Here is a 25,403-nt window from a genome sequence, read left to right on the forward strand (position 1 = left end):
GCGACACTGTCATTATTTTTACGCCAGCTAGAGGGCGCATGACGTTAAAATGTAGATATAGGTCGTAATAAGGTGCTTGAAAAACGACCTATAGATAGAGTCATATTTTTTTGGAGGACAGATTGGATCAATTGTATAAATGTATAACATTTTAAACAGAAATGCCCAATAAAAAATTGACAATTTGCCCCAGTCTGAAATGAAATGAAAAATAACATTTGTCCTGAGAACAAAGTAACTTCATTAGAAAAGCTAAAATACTGAATGTAAGTCTGAACATATTCAAGTGTGTTTTATATTTTTCCCAACATATATAACAAAAATCTTCTTCCATACCATATCACTGCTATAGAGAAAACAAATATTTGTGCAATTGGACTTGTGATAAACTACACTGTAGCCCTGGGATCCACTGCTTTTTTTAAATTATTTTTTTAAGAAAGAATTCTAGTTTGACAGTAATTCACCAGCTAATTAACAAGCAAAATGCTACCAATAGAGGGTGGTGATGAGCAAAGGGTTTGTTTGTGGTAAACTCCTCTTTCTCGTTGTCTCTCAATGCATAGTTGTTCACCATTAGAAATAGTGATCAAAATGCATTAATGATTAAAAAAAGGAACAAAAGATAAATTACATCTGCTCAAACGAGAGACGACCCCATTGTTCATTTAAAAGAGCCGGCTCATAGAGTCGAGTCCGACTCGTTCGCGTTCACATCACTAGAACAGCTGCGTTCCAGTTTCCCACTATCTCACTCTCTCTCTCAGTCCATGTCTTCCGCGCCCGCTCTCTCTCTCTCTCTCTCTCTCTCTCTCTCTCTCTCTCTCTCTCTCTCTCTCTCTCTGACTGCGTTCACTTCCTTACTTTCACCCCTCCCTCTCGCGCCCTCTCCTCCTCTACATCCTCAATCTCTCAGCAGCAGCGGTTTGTGTCCTGAGAGAACTGGCACCAAACTGACGCATCCATGGGGCGCGTGCAGCATCTTTATTTCACCACATTACAATTTGAAGTCATATAGGGGGAATATTCACGTCAACGTAACAACTGCATACTCCAGTCGTTCGGCGTTTAATCTTCCGGCTTAAAACTCACAGTCCCACCATATTTGTCTGTATTTGTCACATTTGTAGCTGTGTCGAGCTGTGGTGATGGATGGGGATGCGTGTGTTCGCGTGTGGACTCGACCGCTGCAAGTGATGCTCCAGCAGAAGAAGATCAAAGCGCGGAGGAAAAAGCGTAAGGAGTTGTTCGGGGGACAGATGTGCTTCATGGGGCTGCTGCTTCTAGCGGTGTCCGGCTTGTCCAGTTTGGCCGAGAATTCCGGTGAGTTTCGGTTCAGGATTTGTCAGGAATGCGTGTTTGTGAAGGCGGAGGGGGGTAATGGAAAGTTTTACGGGAGAATCATACTCGCACTCGAAACTGTTTTAGTTGTAGTAGAGACCCGTACTCGCGACATTGCACCGAGTTAAAGGGAAATATGCAGAATCACAATCTTAAAATTCACATAGATTTTTAAAACAGTTCAAAGTTTACACAATTGCACAATTGTTTTAGATAAGAATGCTCACACTTTTTAAAGAGTCATATACACTATCAATTAACCGGTCGTACTTTTAAGACTGTTTAATATTGGAATGAACCGTCCTAATAATATTAGCCATTTTGGATAACACTAGATACAGAAATTGTTTCAGAGAGCCAAACTTAACTGTTAAGGGACCTGTTTATCATATTAACCAGTCAAGACAGCCGTACTCACACTTAAGTGAATTGTTTTAGACAAGCCAACTGTGAAAGTAACATGCCTGTGAATCAGTAAATTCATGACACTTACATTTTTAAAGGTATAGTTCACCCAAAAGTTTACATTTTGCCATCATTTACTCACTCTCAAGTTATTCCAAGTTATACCGAGTTGGTATCCAGTCAGGTGACAGTAGCCATTGACTTCCATAGTACGAAAAAATGGAAATCAATTTTCCTGCCATCAACTGTCTGGATACCAACATTCTTCAATATATCTTCTTTTGTGTTCAACAGAAGAATAAAACTCATACAGGTTAGGAACAACATGAGGGTGAGTGACAGAAAAAAATGACAAACCTTTAACCGTTTTGGAGAGAACCATACTAACACTAAACTGTTTTACTGAAACTATTAATAGTTGTAGTCTATGCACACAATTAACGGTTTATGTAACCGTACTTATCCGTAATGTAACTACTAAGTACTATAAACTGTTTTAGAGAACTGTTAACCATTCAAGTGAACCATACTCTATAATTAGTAGTACTTTAAAGAGCCACATTCTTACCATTTCAGAGAACCATGTTAAAACTGTTTTAGAGAGATTTCAATCCCTTAAAGCTTTTTTTTTTGTGTGTGTGTTCAAGCTTTACAAAAATTATATGATGAGAATGTATACAACATGAATCAATTTTCCAAACCGTGTTTTTGTCTTACCCTGAATCATTATCGTACTCTTATAATAAGTGTTTATATTGGGACTACTTATGGCCGGTCTGGTAGGAACCACTGCGGAGGAGTACAGTCCCTGCGTTACTCGCCATAGACATAAACAGAAATAAGTAGCCCCAGCTGCAATGTTCTTCCGCAAGACGCATGCAGTTCTGTTTATTAATCGCTAGAGCGCAAAAAGTTACGGACTCCAGCTTTAAGCAAACCTATACAATTGTAGACAACCGTAGTTGGACTACGGTATTAATCATTTTAGAGAGACATACTTGAGATGGTCAACTATTTTAAAGAACCATCCTCACAATATTACGTTTCTGAGAACCGCACTAGCACTAAAATCTATTTAAGACACTTTTTAAACACTCACTGTTAGTATTAATCATTTTGGAGAATCACACTCTACAAACTGTTTTAGAAGACAATCATGCTTACACTGTTATCTGTTTAATTTCACTGTGATTTAGATTAATTTTCATCGTAAATACAATTGTTAGTTAGTGTTACTTGTGATGTTGATGTAGTGAATATTGTGTTTTCTACATCTGTGTTTATTATTAATAGGTTGATCTGTTGCAGGGCACTTTTCCCCAACAATGCTGATAAAGTTGGTTTTCTGATCCATAATGGATTGTAGTAAGACAGTGGTGGTTTACCCACTGATTCACAAACACTGAAGGAGTTATTTAGGGCTAAAAATACATTTTTGTTAACTTACACAGGGATCCTTGATGATCTCAATATATCATAATGTGCATCACTAATTTGTTAACTTGAGTCAGGACAATGTGGCAGTTAATCACAGAGATATTAACAGTGTCTGTAACCTTTTTTTTCGCAGGCTCACGTTAAAAGCATTTCTACCACTCATGTTTACATTGTAGCAACATTATAGGTCTTGCATGAAGTTGACTCCTTAAAAGTTGGCAAATATTGGCATAGAGGATTTTCTTATCACCTTCTTACCTAGATTTGCACGCTCCCTGATCCATGATACTGTGCAATCTAAATCCGCCCACATACACTTCATCTGGCCATTAGTATCTGTGCAACTCTGCATAAAATGTCTCTTCATCTTACTATTAAATGAATCCCTTTTGAAAACCATGTGTGTACAAATGACAGATGTGTATGTCTGTCATATATCCTGACAATACAAAAGAATTTTTCATTTAATGCCCTGCATGTTCACTTAAGGGCACCACATTTAAAGCTAATCTTATTGTATAGCAATCTCTGTGTACATTCAATTAAATGAATAGAGCATTTTCATTTACATGTAGAGTGTTTTAATATGAAGTGCTATTTCACAAATGCCACAAGGAAAAGCAAATGAAGAGAAGTGGAAAAACAGAAGAGGTGGATTTGGTGGGAAGAATGAGGAATGATAAAGGCAGGCAGAACTGTGCTGAGTGGTCTGCCAGCCAGCACAGACACTGATATGAAGTGACTTCTCTCTCAGTTGCTGACTGGCTCTGACAGGCATGCTGCCTGCATCTGGGCCAGCTAGCCAGGCCTCTGAACTTCTTTATTGTTTTTTAAGGTACTGATTTATTGATTGATTGATCCATTTATTTACTTGCATCATTTCTCGTGTCCCCTATTTCCCCCTCTCTCTCACTTTGTTTCTCAATACCCTTATCTCTCTTTTGCACTATTTGGACAGGATTAGTTTTACAAACGGCTTAAGTCAAATTATTGCCAGAGGACATCTGTGATGTCATGTACTGATCCATACAGGATTTGAATATCTGTACCCCCACACCCACCCACCCCCCTTCATTTTATCCAAAAAAAATAGATCTAATTTGAAATGGTGCTCAACTTTAGTGACAATATTCAATGGAAGCCATGTAAATATATATTGAAAGATAATACAAATATAGCCTATATATACAGCACATATATATTTCTTACATGACAACTCTCAGGAGATTGTTATGATAATAGAGATTGGCTTGGTAATGAATATGGCAATGTTAATGCATTTGGTCTTGGTGGAATAGATCTGCTATGCTGCTGCTGCAGAGCAAGTACAGAGACTTGCTACAGCCAATACATTCACAGACATTGCTGTGAGCATGTAAGATATGTAACATACATTAATTAAAGGGGGGATGAAATGCTGTTTCATGCATACTGAGCCTTTTACACTGTTAAAGACCCATCCTAAACATAGACAAAGTTTCAAAAACTAATGTTGGACGTTTGATGGAGTATTTCTGTGTCAAAAATACTCCTTCCGATTTCTCACAAGTTTCAGAGAGTTTTTTTTGAGTATGGGTCGGCTTGACGGCAATCGAGCGGAAGGTCCTTGTATGGGCCGTACGGGCTCTTCTCCCGGTAGGGTGCGCGCGCGCGTGACTCGCTCAGGTGCAGATACAGTCATCCGTGAACACTTATGTCGTTATAGTCCGCGCCACGCTCCACTTTAGTCCTATGGGTGACATCAAGCGACTTCAACGCTTCAGCACAGCATTCCGGGAAGGCAGCGCTGCATTTGAACCGATTTGAACGCAGAAATGACGGGAAGCTTCATTACATCGCTTCCGTTCGCGTCGCAAAGTGGATTTCCACGGTCACTGCTGTCACAGGACTTCACCAAATCATACCAAAGAAGTGAGTTTTTGACGGAGCGGTCCCAGCGATAAAGGTTCGGTCCTGCTTTGGAAGCAGGCGATGAGAAAAACTGCTTCAAATGTCTATGCTGGTGGCTATCGTCACGTGAGTAAACATCAATAAACGACACGATCACGTGCTCCATCATTCAAATGCGCTAACGGTTACTCCAATGTTGTTCTATGTATAACGTTACACTAGTCTGACGTGCAAAACCATTTTGCTTGCTACTGCTAAGGTTTAGTCGCATACAATAGTCCATAAACCAAATTATTTCCTCATAAACTGAGTAAACAAGTGCAAATGTTGACAGGCCACTAAATACAGTACATACCACAGAGACGGACTGCTGTTGCTGTTTCTCCTGTTCAATTTATTTCAGCCTCCGAATCTGATTCTGGATCATTATCTGTATTAGCTGAGAATCGATAGCCATGGGTTTCTCCACACTTGAGGACGTCACTGCTTTGTGTGCACTTGTCATTCTTTAGCTCCGCCCACACGATACGCCTCCAGGCGCTCGGTTTTTTCCGGAAAGACTCGGTACAGCCTATATTTCTTTTATAAATATAATAAAACTAAAGACTTTTCTGAGATATGAAGGATGCAATACTACTCTATAGGTACTCAACATTGACATGAGATTGACTGAAACTGAGTGTTTCACCCCCCCCTTTAATGTAGCAGTAGTAGATCTATACAGGTGGAACAGGTGGAGATAGTGCGCTGCATTGCAGACTGCTACAGCAACACTATCGGTATTTGTTTAAAATAGTGATGTGTCGATCATGAACAATTTGTTCATTTTGAACAAATCTTTATTATGACTCGGGACTACCGAGTTGTCTCAGAAAATGATTCGTTCATTTTGTGTTGACCACGCATGCGCATTACGCAACATATGGGCTCTGAATCAGCTCTGAATCTCCGAATGATTAGTTCTTACGAGTCTTTCGTTCTTCCTGTTAGTCCCATAGAGTCTATGCTGTTAGTAACGGAAAAAGAAAAGATTAGTTCTTTTGATTCTCGGGTTTAAGTCTTTCGTTCTTCCTGTCAGTCCCATGCTGTATGCTGTGTGTATATATATATATATATATATATATATATATATATATATATATATATATATATATATATATATATATATATATATATATATATATATATATATATACACACACACACACACACAGTTGATTAAAATTAGTCTAATTGAATTTGTGATGTTTGACTTGAATAGTCAATATATTTTCCATATTTGTATATGTCTGATATTAACTGAGAATTATATAAAAAATAAAAAATAAAAAATAACTACATGCTTGTTACTAAAAAGGCTGTGAACTAATGTACAATACGGTGACAAGTCACGGGACAAAAGAACGAACAACTCAAACCCGAGACTTAAAAGAATTAATCTTTTCTGTTTCCGTTACTGACAGCATAGACTCTATGAGACTAACAGAAAGAATGAAAGAGTCAAACCCAAAAGACTCGTAAGAACTAATCTTTTTTTTTTTTTGCTGACCTGTGTCACGCACGGTCCGAGCGGCCCAGCCCCAGATCTGATCAGAGTCAGACACGTCTCGAGGAGTTCGAAGACACGAGAGGCGGAGAACAAACATGATAAATATGAAATTGCAAAAGAAAGAATGTTTTGGATCAGGAGGTGAGGTGAACTAACAGAGTTAGACTGCAATAGCCTGACCCAACAACTAATCAGTAAATTAAACATTTCAGTTTCTTATAATTCGGCTTTGGTTGCAGTACCCTATAGTTTATTTTTATTTAGTTTTAAAATGTAATCAACATTTTCATAAGTACTAGATGTGTTGGGCTATTTAACATGTCATTTTGGTGAAATGAACGAAATGACTCGAAAAAAGATTCGTTCATTTTGCTGACTCAAAGATCCGAGTCAGTAAAATGATCCGAACTTCCCACGACTAGTTTGAAAGTTGAGCCACAGCTCATTGGCCGTTGATGCAACAGCAACCAATCAGCTTTGCTATGTAAATAATGATGTGATCACTACCAATGAGTTAAAGATCTATCAGCCTATCTACAGTTTAATTCCAGAACTAGGTAAATATACACTCACCTAAAGGATTATTAGGAACACCTGTTAAATTTCTCATTAATGCAATTATCTAATCAACCAATCACATGGCAGTTGCTTCAATACATTTAGGGGTGTGGTCCTGGTCAAGACAATCTCCTGAACTCCAGACTGAATATCAGAATGGGAAAGAAAGATGATTTAAGCATTTTTGAATGTGGCATGGTTGCTGGTGCCAGACGGGCCGGTCTGAGTATTTCAGTCTGCTCAGTTACTGGGATTTTCACGCACAACCATTTCTAGGGTTTACAAAGAATGGTGTGAAAAGGGAAAAACATCCAGTATGCAGCAAATATGGGCAAAAATGCCTTGTTGATGCTAGAGGTCAGAGGAGAATGGGCCGACTGATTCAAGCTGATAGTAGAGCAACTTTGACTGAAATAACCACTCGTTACAACCAAAGTATGCAGCAAAGCCTTTGTAAAGCCACAACACGCACAACCTTGAGGCGGATGGGCTTCAACAGCAGAAGACCCCACCGGTTACCACTCATCTCATGCACAAATAGGAAAAAGAGGCTACATTTTGCACAAGCTCACCAAAATTGGACATTTTGGTGACTGGAAAAATGTTGCCTGGTCTGATGAGTCTCGATTTCTGTTGAGACATTCAGATGGTAGAGTCAGAATTTGGCATTAACAGAATGAGAACATGGATACATCATGCCTGTGCAGGCTTGTGGTGGTGGTTTAATGTTGTGGGGAATGTTTTCTTGGCAGACTTAAGGCCCCTTAGTGCCAATTGGGCATCGTTTAAATGCCACAACCTACCTGAGCATTGTTTCTGACCATGTCCATCCCTTTATAACCCCCATGTACCCATCCTCTGATGGCTACTTCCAGCAGGATAATGCACCATGTCACAAAGCTCATGCTGGAACATGACAATAAGTTCACTGTACTAAAATGGTCCCCACAGTCACCAGACCTCAACCCAATAGAGCAGATTTGGGATGTGGTGGAACGGGAGCTTCATGCCCTGGTTGTGCATCCCACAAATCTCCATCAACTGCAAGATGCTATCCTATCAATATGGGCCAACATTTCTAAAGAATGCTTTCAGTACCTTGTTGAATCAATGCCACATAGAATTAAGGCAGTTCTGCAGGCGAAAGGGGGTCAAACACCGTATTAGTATGGTGCTCCTAATAATCCTTTAGGTGAGTGTATGTGTATATATATACATATACATATACATATACATATATATATATATATATATATATATATATATATATATATATATATATATATATATATAAACATTGTTACAGCTTACACAGCTAAAACAGACATACCACATTTTTGGCTAAGGTTGTGTGAGAAAAACAACGTTTTCCTGCCCCAATGGGGCTTTTGACGTCAATTAATGTGCCCTGTGAGCCCAGATGCTTCCAGGTATCTCGTGTTCATGCACGGCATGCTCTCATCTGGAAGAAAAAGTGAAAGAAAGAAAAATGAACAGTGTTAGATCTTCATATTGTCTAGGATTATTTTGGACAATGCTGGAGAGTGGTTTGGCATGTTTTAGTTCAAATTTCGCAACACTTTCTCTAACAGGTTTAAGAAATGCACAGCACTAGATAAACCTGATGCCTTTTCCTCAATTGAAGTCTCAGTCTCTGGTTGTTGTGTAATGTTTGTGAGCCCTTACACATTTTTGCTGTTTTAGGGATATCAGTATTTTAGCTGATTATAGGTGACCTAGCTGCTTAATTGATTTTTGCATAGCTTTCCTTGTAGGATTACGCCTTGTTGTTTTTAACTCTCTTTCTCTTTTGACCAGCTCATTTATCATCTACACTGGTCCACACCTTTAGTCTATATTTGGGGCAGAGCAGTTCATTATTTTAGCTAGTTTTACACCATGCTGGGCCACAAGCCTGACAGCAAGCTAGTCCCAGATGGATGACATGAGATGGATCAGTGCTGTAATTGTAATTCTATATCGCGCAGACAAATTGAGGGTTGGGAAAATGTGTGAAATGTCAGAGTGTTCAAGTTACAGATTTGTGGCCATTGAGGCCCATCCACATGATATTAGCTGGCACTGTAACAAAGGTGTAAATTAAGTCTTCCATATATTATGATATGTAGTAACATATCAGTTATATATTAGATAACTCTCCACTTATTTTTTTAGATCATAGGTTACTTTAGCCATCATCTAGCACTAACTTAAAGTTATTTTATGGACCACAAACTTCTTTTTTTTATGGACTACAAAAGGAGAATTTTAAATGTCCCACTTGCACTTGTACATATAATGGCAGTGAAAAGCGGCCAGCATCAAGCTTTTTAAAAAGATGCAAAAGTATCACAGAATGATCCCATGCCATTTATTGTATGTTTTCTGGGAGTATATGATAGTATATTGAACTCTTTTCAAAACGTATCTTCATGGCGTGCTCGTTCGTGAGACCATTAGCCCAGCGGTTCACTCCGTGTCGCCCAGAAAAAAAAGTTGCGAGAAATCAAATAAAAAAAAAACACATGACATGAAATACAAGAAATCCCCCCAAAAGTATCCATATACATTCTTCACTGAGTCAAATATCACCAGACCAGAACTCTGATGACAGTCAGAATGACAGTTGACGGATGTGATTGTGATACCTTCTTGTTATCCGAACACAATGGATATATTCACCTCAGAGAAGCTACATATGGGTTGTATTTCATGTAATTTTCACGATCTTGATTTCTCAAAAATTGTGTGCTTTTTCTGGGGGCGTCACAGAGCTCTGCAGAGAAGACCAATGAGAATTTCATAAAATAATACATCAAATTTTGGTTTTTTTTTCACCAAACCCTATCGTATATCCAGAACACTTGGCTTGAATATATGGCATGGGATCCTTATGTGATACTTTTGCAATACTTTTTAAAAGATTTAAAAGGCTTAATGCTGGTCACTTCTATTATATGTCTGCACACAAGTGGGCATTACAAAATATTATTTTGTTGCCCATAAAAGAAAGAACGGCATATGACCTTAGAATAACACTAAGGTGAGTAAATTATGACTTGATATTCATTTTAGGGTAAACTATCCCACTAGGGGCTTTATTATTAAAGAGTTTAAAACATTATTTGCTGAGCCTTCATTATATAAGATTTTATTATGTAGATTTTTAGTATCACTATTTATTGGATTTCAACCCTAAAAATTAATTTGTGCCAGATTTTTTGTTAAATTTTTATCAGGGCATCTCTGATGGTTACCAAATGGTAAATAAAAAAGAAACAACATTATTGTCATTTATCAGGAGAAAAATATGGTGCATTGTATTCACTAACATTAACTAAATATTTTCTGTCAACCGTAAAATATACTGACTGTGCAGTTTAGCTTTCACTTGAGCTAATGAATGGAGCCAGTGATGTTATTGTCTGGTGTACCGTCACTTACAAAATCCATCATGCTTACACACCAAACCAGCCTCTCTTTACATGCCTTTGACAGCTAATCATTCACAATTTAGTTTGAAACATGGCTTTACGCGTTAAAGCAGAGTCCCGGCACTAAATATACGAAGCACAGGCTGTCATTTCCGCAGAATTTCTGAGATGTGTTCACAGTGAATAAAAATCATCCAGACATTTGATCAAGTGTGAAGAGCAAATAATGGCTCATCTTTCAGTACATCACAGTTGGCAATTAAGCTCCCAGTTCAAACACTGATTGCAAAAATCATCTCAACACGCTCTTAATGTACAGCAGGAGACTCAATAAAGTCAATCTTTCAAGCTTAAAGAAGAGGCAGTGCACAAAGTATTTGTAAGGCCAAGATAAAGCTCACTCATTTTTACTGTAGTTCCTGTTATTTCTCAGTAGTATGTTTGATAAGTTTCTTGTCCATTAATAAGGTGCAAAATCAACACTCGCAGATGTTTTGTAGAGAAGAAACAAAGTAAACTGTATACACAGTGACCTTATATGTATTTGGACACGCAAGCCACAGTTAAAAATGTGTGAATGTCATTTCAATATATTACAAAATGTCAAAACAAATGTGGTATTTATTTGTAGAGAAAGATAGCACAGGCATACTTTACAAGCACGATACTTCTCAAAAAGGAAAACTCGAGCATCATTTGTTTGCAGATGCCACCTGGTTTGACATTTGGATTCTAAAGTAATAATTACCATCAAGTGTTCTCTACATATCCAAAAATGTCCAAATATGGCAAATGTATTCTTACAGACCATCAGAATGATGACGTGACATTGTTGACTATGCTGGGCTGTTTAAAAAGTTAACATGAGCCTTAAGCAAGATTTGGCTTTCTGTTGTGATGCTCTAGTGTAAGACTCGACTTTAACTTTTTAATTATAAAATCAAAATGTTATTTTTACATAAAATCTGACTTGTGGTTGCTTGTATAGTGGTGGTAACCTTATTTTCCAATTTGTAGTCAAAGACAATTCCATGATAAATTATTTGAATCCAGGTCTTAGAATAGGTGTGTTAGTCTTGAAGCGTCGCTGCGCAGACTATTCGATGTATGACCTCAAAGTACAATACAGAGCCTTCTGCTCTCGCGGTACTTTCATGTCAGACACCGATCCGTCTGCACAGCGCCACTTGAAGATTATTGTTATTTTCTTCTTCAAGACCCATTTGACTTATTTTAAAGTATATTCACCAAGTAAAAAGCTGGGCATTTTTTTAAATCTCCTTTTATTGCCCATAAAAGAAAGAAGGGCATACAACATTGGAACAACAACAGGGTGAGTAAATTATAACTTAATTTTAATTTTAGGGTGAGCTATCCATCTAAGGGATAGTGCTGCTTTATTACAAATATTTAAGCATTCATTATATAAGATTTTATTATATAGATTTTTAGGATCACTATTTATTTATGGAGCTAAAAAAACATGCTAATCAAATGCTAAAACAATCTTTGCAGCCCAAGTGACATCAGCGGAAAACGGAAACAATATTATAAAACGTTTATAAATTTGTTTTATTTTAATTATAGATAATTGTTCTATTTTTAATACACAAAAAGATTGTATTCCAAACATTGATCAAATCAATGACAAATCTCATTTTCAACCATTTTACTTCTGTAATGTGATGTATCATTAAATGATATTAATATTATGTTCTGGATACATGTTCCATGGTCATATTGCAAATTTTGCAATATGACCATGTAACATGTATCCCGAACGTAATAGTCGATTTTAGAGATTTCGGAGAAAAAATATTTTTATTTTAGACTAGTCGTCTGTTCCGGAATACTTGATAGACAATTTAGTCAATGTAGAGGCGTCTGCCACCCTGGAGCGCATGACGAGGTGAAAAGGGGACGGAGAGAGAAGCAGCAAGGGGTTTTCTATCAGCCAGCTCCTCCTGTATCCCTACACACACCTCTCCAGCAGCTGCCCTCACGTGTAGTGCAGGTCATTAATTCAGAGAGGAGGGGGCGCCCTACATACCTTCTCTCTCTCTCTCTCTCTCTCTCTCTCTCTCTCTCTCTCTCTCTCTCTCTCTCTCTCTCTCTCTCTCTCTCTCTCTCTCTCTATATATATATATATATATATATATATATATATATATATATATACATAGCATGCTCTAAATGTGCTCATTAGAGGTGTGATTTATGATGCCCTACACTCCACCTTCTTTACATTTGTGCTGTGGTAAGAGCAGCTCAGGCCCTGCATTGCATCTGTTTATGGAGTTTGCTAAAGCAAAAAACTGCTTCAACCGAGTAAATCAAATGCAATGCACAGTTCGGCAGAACACAGCAAGACCACTGAACATCTAGAGAGGCTCTGGCCAGCTAGTGAGTGAGCGGACGGATTGCACACAGATGTTTGGAATATTTTAGACGTACGGAGATGAAAACCAGCCACATATTGTAATGTAGCAAGGACAAGCATGTTGTATGAGCATTGATCTGCCAAAAATGTTTCGCACTGAAAATAATATGTTCTTCAGTTCACTTTACAGACGTGCTGTTTTTCAGAGAGAGATATTAACCATAAGGGTGTAAACCTTGAGTCTGTTTGGTGCTGTGAGTTAAGATTCCATCTGTTTGAAACAAAGTTAAGCCGCAGAGACAGACTGAGAAGTTGTTCCCATGTTTGGTCGTTTTATCTGTATTTATTTTGTGTTATGCAATTAGAGCTGCACGATTAATTGTCTGCATGATTAAAAAGATTTCAATCTCGATTCAAACACCCACGCAGTCTCATTCCTAAATGACAACGATTCGCCTGAGTCTATTAAACCTTTGTCAAAATCACACTGGAACATTCAAATCTGTTTTTGAGCTGCTGCTGACCCAGAGAGAACAGCTATCATGTATATATAAAACAGCTTCACAAACAGTCTTTTCAACCACACAGCAAGGCTGTAACCATGTCTTGAACAATGTGTGGTGGTGGTGGTGGTGTGTGTGTGTGGGGGGGGGGGGGGGGGGTATAAAGGGAAGCATAAAGAAACAGAACATTGAACAAAGTTCTAGATTAATAAGTCCAAATCTAAATCTTGTTGGGAAATAATAATTTTGGGACTAGTTGCAACCCATTCTCATTCACAAGGCGTCAAAATCCGAAGCATGGTCAATTGCCTTCTGCCTCACAATGAAGACGTTAAAGGTGCCCCTTGGCGTCATTTTTCGACGCGCTGGGTGCTCCATTCATTTCAATGAGAAACCTTTGGCATCATACACAGACACACATCATACACAGAGGGTATAAGAATGTTATCGTCATGTTGAAATTAATTTTTTGATTTATTTATTGAAATTATTTATTGGTTTATAATTTTGCCATTATCACATGTTGGAGTGTGCTTCTCAATTAAATCAGCAAGCATAATTTAATTTACATGTATTTTATTTACGCTATTTAGACACATTTTAACATGATTTCATTTACATTTATTTTATTTACATTATTTAGACACATTTTAACATGTAACCCAACCCCACCCCATCCCTAAACCTACCCTTTTGTGTGAACATAATATAAAACACAGGATATAACATACAACTGCATCCACAAGTTATTCAAAAAAGTTAAATAATCCAAGTTTTACGAGGCCAAACGATTGATTTGTATGAAGAAAATCCCCAAAAGCGATCAGCATCTCCATCCGCCGAAGATCATGAACACATCAAATTTCAAATATTGCCGCCCGTACGTCAGATTTCATAGTGAAATTGCATTGGCTCTCGTATGTCTTGTGACCAATTGCGTCATTATGTCAGCATTGATTGTAAAATGTCATTGGCTCTACTGTGTCTTGTGACCGATTGCGTCATGCTCAAGAGTCTTTTGAATCATTTGAATCAGATATGAATGGGTTCGATCACGGGGCAGCGGGATCATCATTTCAGCGATTAAAACATCAAGATCAACTCTGTTCTTCACATGAAGATATCGTATGACTTTAGAAGATTTGGAATGCAACATGAGTTAATACTTTTATGCTGTTTTGGTCAGATTTTGCAATAAATACTTTTGACTGTACATTTATTTGCCTGGTATGTGTTTTATATTGTTTAGATATGGGTAGGTTTAGGGTAGGAGTTGGGTTAGTTGCTCCAAAATATAAAAGTAGCCTTTAAATATTAATAAAATCATGTCTGCTTTTACAAACGCAAAGAATTAAATGTGTCCGTGTATGACGCCAAGGGTTTCTCATTGAAATGAATGGAGCACCCAGCGCGACGAAAAATGATGCCTAGGGGCACCTTTAGCGTCTTCATTGTGACGCGGAAGGCACTTGACCATGCTTCGGATTTTGACGCCTTGGGAGTGAGAACGGGTTGCTATTTGCAAATATATTGTTAGCCCCGAGATTCTTCACATTAGGGATTAAATTCATAGATCTGCTGTAAATATCCAAATTCCCTAGTGGTCTGGTGGTAGAAACTTTGTAAACCGTGTCAAAGGTTTCGGGTTCTAAACCACACTCGTATGGTTTTTTTGTTCATAAAAGATGTTCATCAAAGATAGGCCTGTCAATGGATGAAAACTGCAATGGATGATTGTGTTTTAGGTGCATATTAGGGGTGGCACGGTTCACAAAACTCACGGTTCGGTTCCTATCACGGTTTTAGGGTCACGGTTTTCAGTTCTGTACAGTTGTTGTTGTTTTTGTTTTTTTCCTTTTAATCATTCATACTCCAGAAATTTACTTCAGCATACGCATAAGAAATTTGTTCAGAAAATTCTGATTCATCAACAAAATAAGTAAAGTTTTTAATGAGTGAGTCATTGAATCGTTCCTTCAAACAGATTTTTTTAAATACATCATACAGATTGATTAAACAAGCACCTGGTACAGATATGGTGGATGGGTTTATTATAAGTGAGATGCTTGTGTTCTCTCTGTTAGTTGCTTATGACACATAATAACACAGCTAAAAGTGTGTTATTCTTAATATGTTGGACCATTAATCTAAAGTAACCTATTGAGACATGTCTTCACAAGCACCTGTTAGAGCTGTGAATGTGAAAAATATGCTGAGTTTTTGTAATTCTGCTAGGTGCCGAATTTTGTCCGCGTACCTGTCCGCACCCTGGACAAGAAGCGTTTGTTCTGCTCAGCTTCTCACGTGTTAAGTGAGAAACGAAACAGACTTGTGACAAAGCTGAACTGCTTCTTTTTGTAAAGAAGAACTTGGATGCAGTTTTGAAAAGCTAGAAGTAAGCCAAACCTTAGTTCTGTATAATATTTTTACATTTAGATTTATAAAATGTTTATTTTACCTTACAATTACATTGAGTTAATTTGATTTAAAAACCACCTGCTCTAGCATCTTTGTTTTACTGATTGCACTACACATTATTTGATTCAACATTTTGGATAGCATTCATCAACATGTATTTAGTTTCACTGGTAAAGACCAGTTTGTTTGGGTTTTTTTTTTTTTACACCAAATGTAAAAAGGAATGCTGAATGAATGCTGATTAAGTAGCCTAACATCTTTCTTTGGATTGTTGAATGTGTGTTGTTTGGGTTGCAGAACTATGCTGTTGCGGCATTTCTCATGGATACAGTTAATTTTTCAATTTAAGGCTAGTTTTATGTACTTTCAAGTTTAACCGAAATGAAAAACAAAAGCTAAATGCTGATTCTAAATGTCAGTATCTATTCTCAATGTGCTTAGTGCGCAGTTACTGCCGTTAATGCTTACAGTTATTGTTTTCAATAGCCAAAAGCCAGTTAAATACCAAATAAACATCTTGTTTATGTATACTTCCATTATTTCTTGTTTGTTGTTTAAAGGAAATAAAAACGGAACATGGAAATGCCTGTAAAAATAATAAAATATCAGAATCGGCCATGAAAAATCATGATCGGTGCATCACTAATATAATATAGGCCTATATAGTTTTATACTGAAAGTGTACTTGTATGTTCCCTTTCGAAAGGGAACTCGAGCTGCGTCAGCTGACGCTATGGGGAACGCCTCCAGCGTGACCGGTGTCTGAAACGTTTATCCAATCACATCAGTCCTACTGACCGGCGACAGCCTCTGACGTCATAGACGTGCGACCAGGAAGTATAAAAGGGCGCCTTGCAAACACAACCGCATCCAATTCGTCTTCAGGGACTGTTTGTCTGATTCAAAAAAAAAAAAAAAAGCATCATGTCGAAGCGTACGCACAAGTCGAAGCACGGCTTCAGAAAGTGTGCAGACCCGTGTCCCAGGTTCCTCACACCTGAGGACACACACACACTCTGCGTGTTCTGCCTGGGTGAGGAGCACGCACGGGAGGTTCTTGAGGAAAGTGCCTCCTGTGCGAACTGTGAGCGTCTGTCACTGAAGACGCTCCGCTCTCGTCTGGCCCTCTTCTCGAGGGAAAGGGGTCCAGCGGCTGGGAGTGGTCCCGCTTCGGCCGAGGCCGAGCGGCGACTTATGTCTTGGGGCTCCCAGCTGGATCTGGCCCGCCGTCTAGAGACGGAGGTTGTGCTCGGCGAAGGGCCAGATCACGAGGGGCGGCCGCCGGAGGAGGAGTTGGGTGATAACTCCTCCTTATCGTCGGCCGAGGAGCTCCCACATCAGCAAGGGATGGAAGTGGAGGGTGGTGAAGCGGCCGAGGCCGAACCCTCCCAGCCATCCTGCCCCGTGTACGGGGAGCTGTTGGAGGTTATGGAGCGGGCCGCCGGGCGGCTACAGTTGCCGTGGCGGCGCGCTAGGGGAGAAGCCGCTCGTCCAAATCGCCTGGACGATCGGTTTCTCTCCGGCCATAACCCCCCGGCTCTTGGGAGCCTTCCATTCCTCCCCGATCTCCATGAGCAGATCGCGGGGGCATGGAGAACCCCGTTCTCGGCTCGCTTATTCCGCCATCAGCGGGTGAATTTCGCTGATGTGGAGGGAGTGGCCGAGGCGGGGTACGTGTCGATGCCGCCGGTTGATGAGACGTTTGCGAACTATCTCGCATCTGGCCGGCCATCGACATTGAGAACTCCCACCCTGCCGTCTAAGCCGTTGAGAACGACCTCACGGTTAAACGGCAGGGCGTACACGTCAGCAGGTCAGGCGGCGGCGGCGCTGCACACCATGGCGGTGTTGCAGGCTTACCAAGCCGACCTGCTGAGGGACCTCGATCAGGGGGAACGCCAGGGTGGCCTACCCCCTGAGGCGATGGCTGAGCTCCGCCGCACCACGGATTTAGCTCTCCGGGCCACCAAGCAAACAGCAGTCGCCATCGGACGGTCGATGGCGGCTATGGTGGCCACGGAGAGACATCTGTGGCTGAACCTTGCGGACATCGGGGGGAAAGAGAGGTCCTTTCTCCTCGATGCCCCGGTTTCGCCCTCTGAGCTCTTCGGCACCTCCGTCGAGGCGGTGGTGGGAAGGTTTAGAGAGGCGAAGGCGCGCTCAGCGGCTTTTAAGACCTGCATCCCACTGAGGTCCGGGGCCGCGCCCAGGCAGGCGGGTGTCCCTGGTACGTCACGGTCTGAGGACCGGAGACAAGACCAACGAGCGAGCGTGGCCTCTCGGGCGCCCCCTCCATGGCGGAGTAGGACGCAAAAGAGGCGGGACACCCGGAACTGGAGGAAGGGTGCCGGTGCCGAAGACCGGAACCAGCGTAGGCGAGGGGAAACTCCGCCTACGAGGGCGAAGCGGAGGTAGTAGGTGAGCCCTTCCTTCCACCCTTTTCCTTGGCGCTTGACATCAGGCCGGGCGGGGCCAATGATGAGCGGATGTGAGACTCTGACGGCCCGTCTGGTCTGGTGAGCAGCCGCCCCCGTCAGGTTTGGGGTGCTTTCTTTTATGAGCTTATAGAGAAGTTATCATAAGCACTAGAAGCGGAAAAGTGGCGTTTTCCTTGTGGGAAAGGAGTCGTCTGAGTAAACTCGACCGCTTCCCTGAGTGGGCATGAGGAGGAAGATTCAGCGTTGGACGCCTCATCGGAAAACAACCCTCGGGCGGTGTGTCCGCGCAATGGATGCTGTGAGTATATGCCTGTGCACGGATGTCATCACGCGCCGGTGGACAGCGGGTAAGCCCTCAGTATGAGGGACGTTTTATGTTCTTAAAATGCTGTGTGCTCCCCGCCGAGGGTGTGTTGTACGGTGTCCCCGTTTGGTGGCCGGAACGATCTATTTAAGGAAGTCGTGAGACGGCTGGTGAGAGCTAGCCTCGCTAGTGGAGAGTAGCCGTCACGTTAAGCCAGTAAAGTAAACATGTTACTTGGTGTGTTCTCTCAGTGCGTTGAGAGTGGTTACCGCTCATTTTCGCGGAAATATGTTTCAAGAGGGAAACTAAGCGAGTGTGGGTGTCCCTAGCGGTTCGGCTAAAAGCTCCGGGCCACCGGAGGGCAAGTGTTGTAGCATTAACCCCTGCGGACGTAAGTAAGCGCAAGGGTGAGTAGGCTAACACACGAACGAAGCATATGTGTACCCAACCCTCGAGATATGGGCTTGGGACGTTAAGTTGCTAGGGTGGCAGCCTTAGCAGAGACTGGTATACAGGCAGCTAGCTTAGGCTGTGTTTTTACAGGATGATAAAAACCCCTATTCAGCCTCCTCTCATGTGAGAGTCGCCTGGCCAGGGCCCGCCCCCGGGTCTGCGCTCGGGGGTGCGGTAACACAGATGGGAAAAGGTGAGAGCATTATAGATTTGCAACCTAGCCTGTAAGGCGGTAAGTAAGGTTTGTGGGTCACCTGGGCCAAATACTTTTACCCCATCCAAGGGATGTGGGACTGTGGTAACCATTATTCGCATATTGCAATAATTTTGCCCTGTGTTTTTTGCTCCACCTTTCGTAGGGCTCGGGGTGAGCGACACGCACAACCTGTGTGCCTCTTGAGGGCCCAGCGTTGGATGCTCCCCTGGGAAGCCAAGCATCACCATGGCGACGCCTTGGAGGAAACTGCGGGTTGCTGGAAATAGCAGCGGTCTCCCCGGGGCTGGTGTGGTAAGGAATGAACTCCCCTTACTTAAAGGGGTTGTAAGAGCAATGTGTTGAGTACACCGCTCTGGCGATGCAATTAGGTCTGTGTTGTAGGTTCTGCCGGAGGACTGGGCTTCGCAGGGAGGACCCCGTGAGCCTCCGAATGAAGCCAGCTGTGAGCTGTGAGCAGCCAGCCCGGACAGTCCAGGCAGTAGACTCTGAACAGGAGGCCTCGACGGGCCTTCTAGTTGGAGTGACGACATCGGGGCCCGTGTGCGGGATGGTAAAAAAAAAAAAATCTCCCTTTTTGTTGTCACAAACAGTGTTGTCTCGTCAACAGGCTTCGTCAGCCAAGCAGACAGCCATGGTTAGCCCGACATGGAGCGGCCAGCATTCATCCGACCTGCCAGCGAGTATTCATCGCTGGCATGGCTACAAGCCCAGTTAGTAGGCCTCCCTAGGCCTCCCTGAGGGCCTGCTGGGGTGCAGCAGGCCTTGCCGGGCCTCCCTTGAGAGGGTATTCCCGTGCTTCAGGTGTGAGACGGCAGGTAGTAGGCCTCACCAGGCCTCCCTGAGGGCCTGCTGTGGTAACAGTAAGCCTCGTCTGGCTTCCCCCAAGGGGTCGTTCCTGGGCTTCAGTCACTGGATGATAGGTAGTAGGCCTCGCGGGGCCTCCCTGAGGGCCTGCTGGGATGCAGCAGGCCTCATCTGGCTTCCCCTGAGGGGGTACTCCAGGGAACTAGCGCTGGATAACAGTTCCCGGGCTCCAGTCACCAGATGGCAGGTAGCAGGCCTCACCAGGCCTCCCGGAGGGCCTGCTGGGTTGCAGCAGGCCTCATCGGGCTTCCCCTGAGGGGGTGGCCCAGGGCCTCGGCCTCTGGGTGACAGGGGTTAGGCCTCGCTAGGCCTCCCGGAAGGTGAGCAGGGAGCATGGTTGCTAGCCGGGGCGGTTAGCATGATCTGCTATCAGGTAGCAGGCCTCACCAGGCCTCCCTGAGGTCGTTCCCCGGCCGCAGTGCTGGCTACGAGTAGCCTGGCAGGTAGTAGGCCCTGCGGGGCCTCCCTGGGGGAACGGGTTCCTTGGAAGGAGACACAGAACTGGAACTCAAGCTGACAGCTAGTGGTTCCTGCCGTCAGGCTTCGGTCCTAGCCGGCAGCACCTGATGGCAGGTGCATACTCTAGCACGACGAGTTTACACTGCTGCTATGCGGTCCTTACAGGACAGGGACCTGCATAGGTTGCCTACAGCATGGTACCTACCAGGCAGGCTTAAGAGCTCCCCTCTTAGGAGGGTTGCCTGTGAGCTTACGGCCGCCTGGGCCTGGTCGGTTGGTCGTAGGCCCCTCGGGGCCTCCCTGTGAGATCAGCCTGTAGGCCTTCTCAGGCCTCCTGAGCACCCCTGTAATGTATGTGCTCGGTAGATCCTAGGATCGAGCAGCTGACTCCCCTCGCTAGCAAGGGTGGGAAAGCACTACGCTGAGCGCTGTTCTCCGGGATAGCCCGTCTCTGAGTTCCGGCCTGAGGCGGACACTGCCAGTTCGCAGTCCCTCAGCTTGATGCCTCCCCAGAGGCGAGTTTCCAGAGGCTCTGTTGTTAACAGACTGGGTTGGCAGACGGAAGCGTCCCGCATAGTGACGCCAGGTCAAGCCTCCCTGGTGGCATTCGGTGAAGTTCTTCCCGAATAGTGACTGGCTGGGGCGGCCTCGGGTCCCCTAGCCACATTCCCTTAAAAGAACCCCTTCTGTTGAACAGGTTGGTTCCAGGCCTTTGAGCGGCCGGGGTAGGGTACATGAAGGTGCCCCAAGGCCACAGCTCGGGCTATGACCGTAGGGAATGCTGTCACTGACAGCCTAATGTGACCAGAGGGGGAGTGGTTCAGGCATTTCAGTTGAATTTGCTTGTCCTGACAGTTGTCACTGCTAGTAGGCATGCACTCCCCTCGGCATGGCGGCGTGGGTATATCGTTCCCCATAGCGTCAGCTGACGCAGCTCGAGTTCCCTTTCGAAAGGGAACGTCCCTGGTTACGACTGTAACCTTAGTTCCCTGAGAACAGGGAACGAGACGCTGGGTCACTTTTGCCATGCCTCGGGGCCTGCCTGCGAACAGTCCCTTCAGACGAATTGAATGCGGTTGTGTTTGCAAGGCGCCCTTTTATACTTCCTGGTCGCACGTCTATGACGTCAGAGGCTGTCGCCGGTCAGTAGGACTGATGTGATTGGATAAACGTTTCAGACACCGGTCACGCTGGAGGCGTTCCCCATAGCGTCAGCTGACGCAGCGTCTCGTTCCCTGTTCTCAGGGAACTAAGGTTACAGTCGTAACCAGGGACGTTTTCTTTAAATGAACTAAACATCATACTTGTAGTTTGCTATTTATATATTATTTTTTCTTTTAAGAATACTATGTTCATATTTAGGTATTCATTTTTATACTTCTTGAAATATGAAACTGAAATGTCTATAAAATATCTACACTGAAATGCAGAAACATTCACATTATCAGAATCAGGGAACATATGTTTTTTTATTATTATTATCAATAATTATTTAAAAATCTAAGTTGATACAACAGTATTTAAAACTATGTAAAGACTTCAGATGCAAAAGCTTACACATCTGACGTTTGTCTTTCAAATAAGCATTTTTGTCTGGCTCCTATAGGTTTCTGCCTAAGTACTGGTACTTCTGAATGCGCTAATGCTGGGATTTAGTGGGTTTGAAGTGAAAGTGTTTCATGAAGTTATACTATTATGTGGAGAGTATATAGTACTCAGTATCAGTAATGCTCAGTATCATTATTTTTGACCGAAGTGGCTTTTAGAGGCTTTTGGATCTGAACTCTTTGTGTATACTTTTATTATTTTTAAGTTTAAAATAAGTATAAGCGACTAATATAGCACACTGCAATAAACTTTTTGTAATAAAATTTGTAAGTGAAATTTCTTGGCAAAGTTACCAAGTATGTTGCTTTTCATATCTTAAAATATTTGTCATTATGAAGTTGTATTTGTAGTGGCTTTGTCATTGGTGTCAACAAAGGGTTGCTGTAATCTGAGTTGTGAGCGATGATACAGCACATTTCTTATAGCTAAACTTCTCTGCTGTCAGCAATTATCCTGGAACCCCAGCACATGTTGTGAGTGCTAGCACATTCAGATAGCCTTTCACCTGTGCTATAAGGGGAAGAAGAACTGATTAGCTTTTTAATTGTCTGATTTAGATCAAACGTGAGCCGACTGCCTTGCAGTGCAGTGCAAATTACAAGTAAGCATATGAGAAAGTAGCACATTACTTTTCATACAGGATTACCTTTCATTCAAATAAGCATTTCTGCTCCGTAAAAAAAAACAAATATGCTTAAGATATTAAAATCCACTATGAAAGAATAATGAGTTCTAAGCCTTTAATCTTTTGACTGCTTTGAATTTATATAAGCTCTTGTTTGATATTCTGTCTGATTACATAAAGCTTCAGTTGAAACATATTTAAAGGTGGTATGTTGGTTTGTAATGTGTGTTGCTGAGAAAAACAGTGCTGCGAAGAGATGGTGCTGGTATAGGAGGGTGGCCAAAACAAGCCATTACCCTAAAAGAACAATGTCTGGAGTGGGATAAAACACAGAAGAACCAGACTCAGCTGGGATGTAGAAAGAAATTTTGTGGTTCAGTGCCACCAAGACGAATGTTAAGCCAAAATGCAGTGCAGTTTTGTGTGCCACAAATCAAACAATCATTCCGCTTCAAAAATGCAGTGAAATATGGTGCTAGTCTCAGTAGGACTGCTTTTCATCATCGGGGACTGTACATCTTGTTAAAATAGAAGGAAGAATGTGTCATCTCACTAACTTGAACAACCTTTAGCAACCTTTAAGATGAAAGATGAAAACCCTTTCTAAACAGTGTGTGAAGATGGTAAATACTTCAGAATATGGCACTTGAAATGTGGGGATTAATATAAAATAAGTTTGTTATGAGTAATATGTATGGGTTGATATTGTGGAGTTTGTCTTGAAAACCTCACTGTGGTAGTTTATTACCAAAAATGGTAATGACAATTATGTCGCCCAAAAATGTTCACCCAAAAATGACAATTATGTCAATAATTACTCACCCTAATGTCGTTCGACACCTGTAAGACCTCCGTTCATCTTCGGAACACAGTTTAAGATATTTTATATTTAGTCCGAGAGCTTTCTGTTCTTCCATTGAATGTATGTACGGGATACTGTCCATGTCCAGAAAGGGAATAAAAACATCATCAAAGTAGTCCATATGTGACATCAGTTGGTTAATTAGAATCTCTTGCAGCATTGAAAATACATTTTGGTCCAAAAATAACAAAAACTACCACTTTATTCAGCATTGTATTCTCTTCCGTGTTTGTTTTCAATCTGAAAACAAAGATTCAAACAGTTATGAATTAGCGTATTGATTCAGAATTCGGATTGCCAATGTCACGTGATTTCAGGAGTTTGGCAGTTTGACACGCAATCCGAAGCATGAACATCAACAATATGCTGATTCATAACTCTTTGAATCTTTGTTTGCGGATTGAAAACAAAAGCGGAAGAGAAAACAATGCTGAATAAAGTTGTAGATTTTTGGACCAAAATGTATTTTGAGAAGAGATTCTAACTAACCAACTGCTGTCACATATGGACGACTTTGATAATGTTCAATGGAGGAACAGAAAGCTCTCGGAATGAACATAAAATATCTGAAACTGTGTTCCGAAGATGAACGGAGGTCTTACGGGTGTTGAATGACAATTAGGGTAAGTAATTATTGACAGAATTTTCATTTTTGGGTGAACTAACCCTTTAAGGAAGTCATGTAAATTAGGATAGTTTGGTTTTCAACTGGCTTTAATCAGATTTTTTTTTTGTTCTAAAAAATATCAAAATTAAAATATGCAAATTGTAGATAAATTAGTTGACCTTCACTGTTGTGGACATTTTCCATGTCTATTTTTGTGATTTAGCATGCAAATGGAAATCAGATATCAGATGACTGGAGAAAAAAAAAGACTACTATAAAAAGGTGGGGTGATGCTACACTGAGCGAAGCCCCAGAAACCATCTCTAACTGGATTACCCAGAGCCTCTCTGACCGCTCTTCCAGTCCTTTGAAGGTTGTTTGTTGGAGAAGTGGCTCTTGTCCAGCTCTTCTGACTGACAGCAGACATGCACAGCAGGAGTTGCACCGCCAGCAGTCACTAATGAGACTATTAATGGCCTGTCACATTCATAAACGACCCATTACTGATACCCAATCACTGACTTATATAACCACCATAGATTCAGTCCTGATGGTTTGTTTAATCATTCACTTGATAGTCTGATTATTAAAGGGGTACTTCAGCGCTGGGAAGCTGAATCTGTATTTAAACTGGTTCATTAATGTAGTATAAATGTGAAATTATTTTTGAATTTGGGTGCTTTCTAGACTGAGATAAGACAGAACATTTATTTTTGTCTCATGGGGATGAACAATTCCCAAAATGCTTCGCTGGCCTACGAGGCCCTTGCCAAAGCCACCGCTACTCAAATCACTGTGACTGGATCACTTTCCCCACCGTGTTCTTTTTCACAAAATCAGTTCAGTTAGAGAACAGACACTACAATTAAAAACTGAACGTGTCTGTTCTATTAGCCGCTGAGGGAGTGTCACAGCACTAACGCTGCAGGAGTCAGATAACATTCATCGTTATGAACGAGCTGAATGAGCTCGTGATGAGAGCTAAGGTTAATGTGTCCGCGAGCATGATCATTCGAATATACTCCAGGGTTTCTACTGATAGAAAGACATA

The 25,403-nt window shown here is 41.8% G+C and overlaps 1 protein-coding gene across 1 annotated transcript in view; it reads left to right on the plus strand.

Moving 5' to 3' along the window:
- Nucleotides 1–881: 881 nt before the first annotated feature.
- slc24a3 (solute carrier family 24 member 3) overlaps nt 882–25,403 on the plus strand; it is a 118,179-nt gene continuing 93,657 nt past the window's right edge. Inside the window, exon 1 of the mRNA XM_067421516.1 lies at nt 882–1,323. Within this exon, the coding sequence (XP_067277617.1) occupies nt 1,149–1,323 (175 nt within the window). The 5' untranslated portion in view covers nt 882–1,148. The remainder of the gene's footprint in view (nt 1,324–25,403) is intronic.

The sequence above is a fragment of the Pseudorasbora parva genome, chromosome 17 (assembly GCF_024679245.1).
Source record: "Pseudorasbora parva isolate DD20220531a chromosome 17, ASM2467924v1, whole genome shotgun sequence".
Classification (NCBI taxonomy): domain Eukaryota; kingdom Metazoa; phylum Chordata; class Actinopteri; order Cypriniformes; family Gobionidae; genus Pseudorasbora; species Pseudorasbora parva.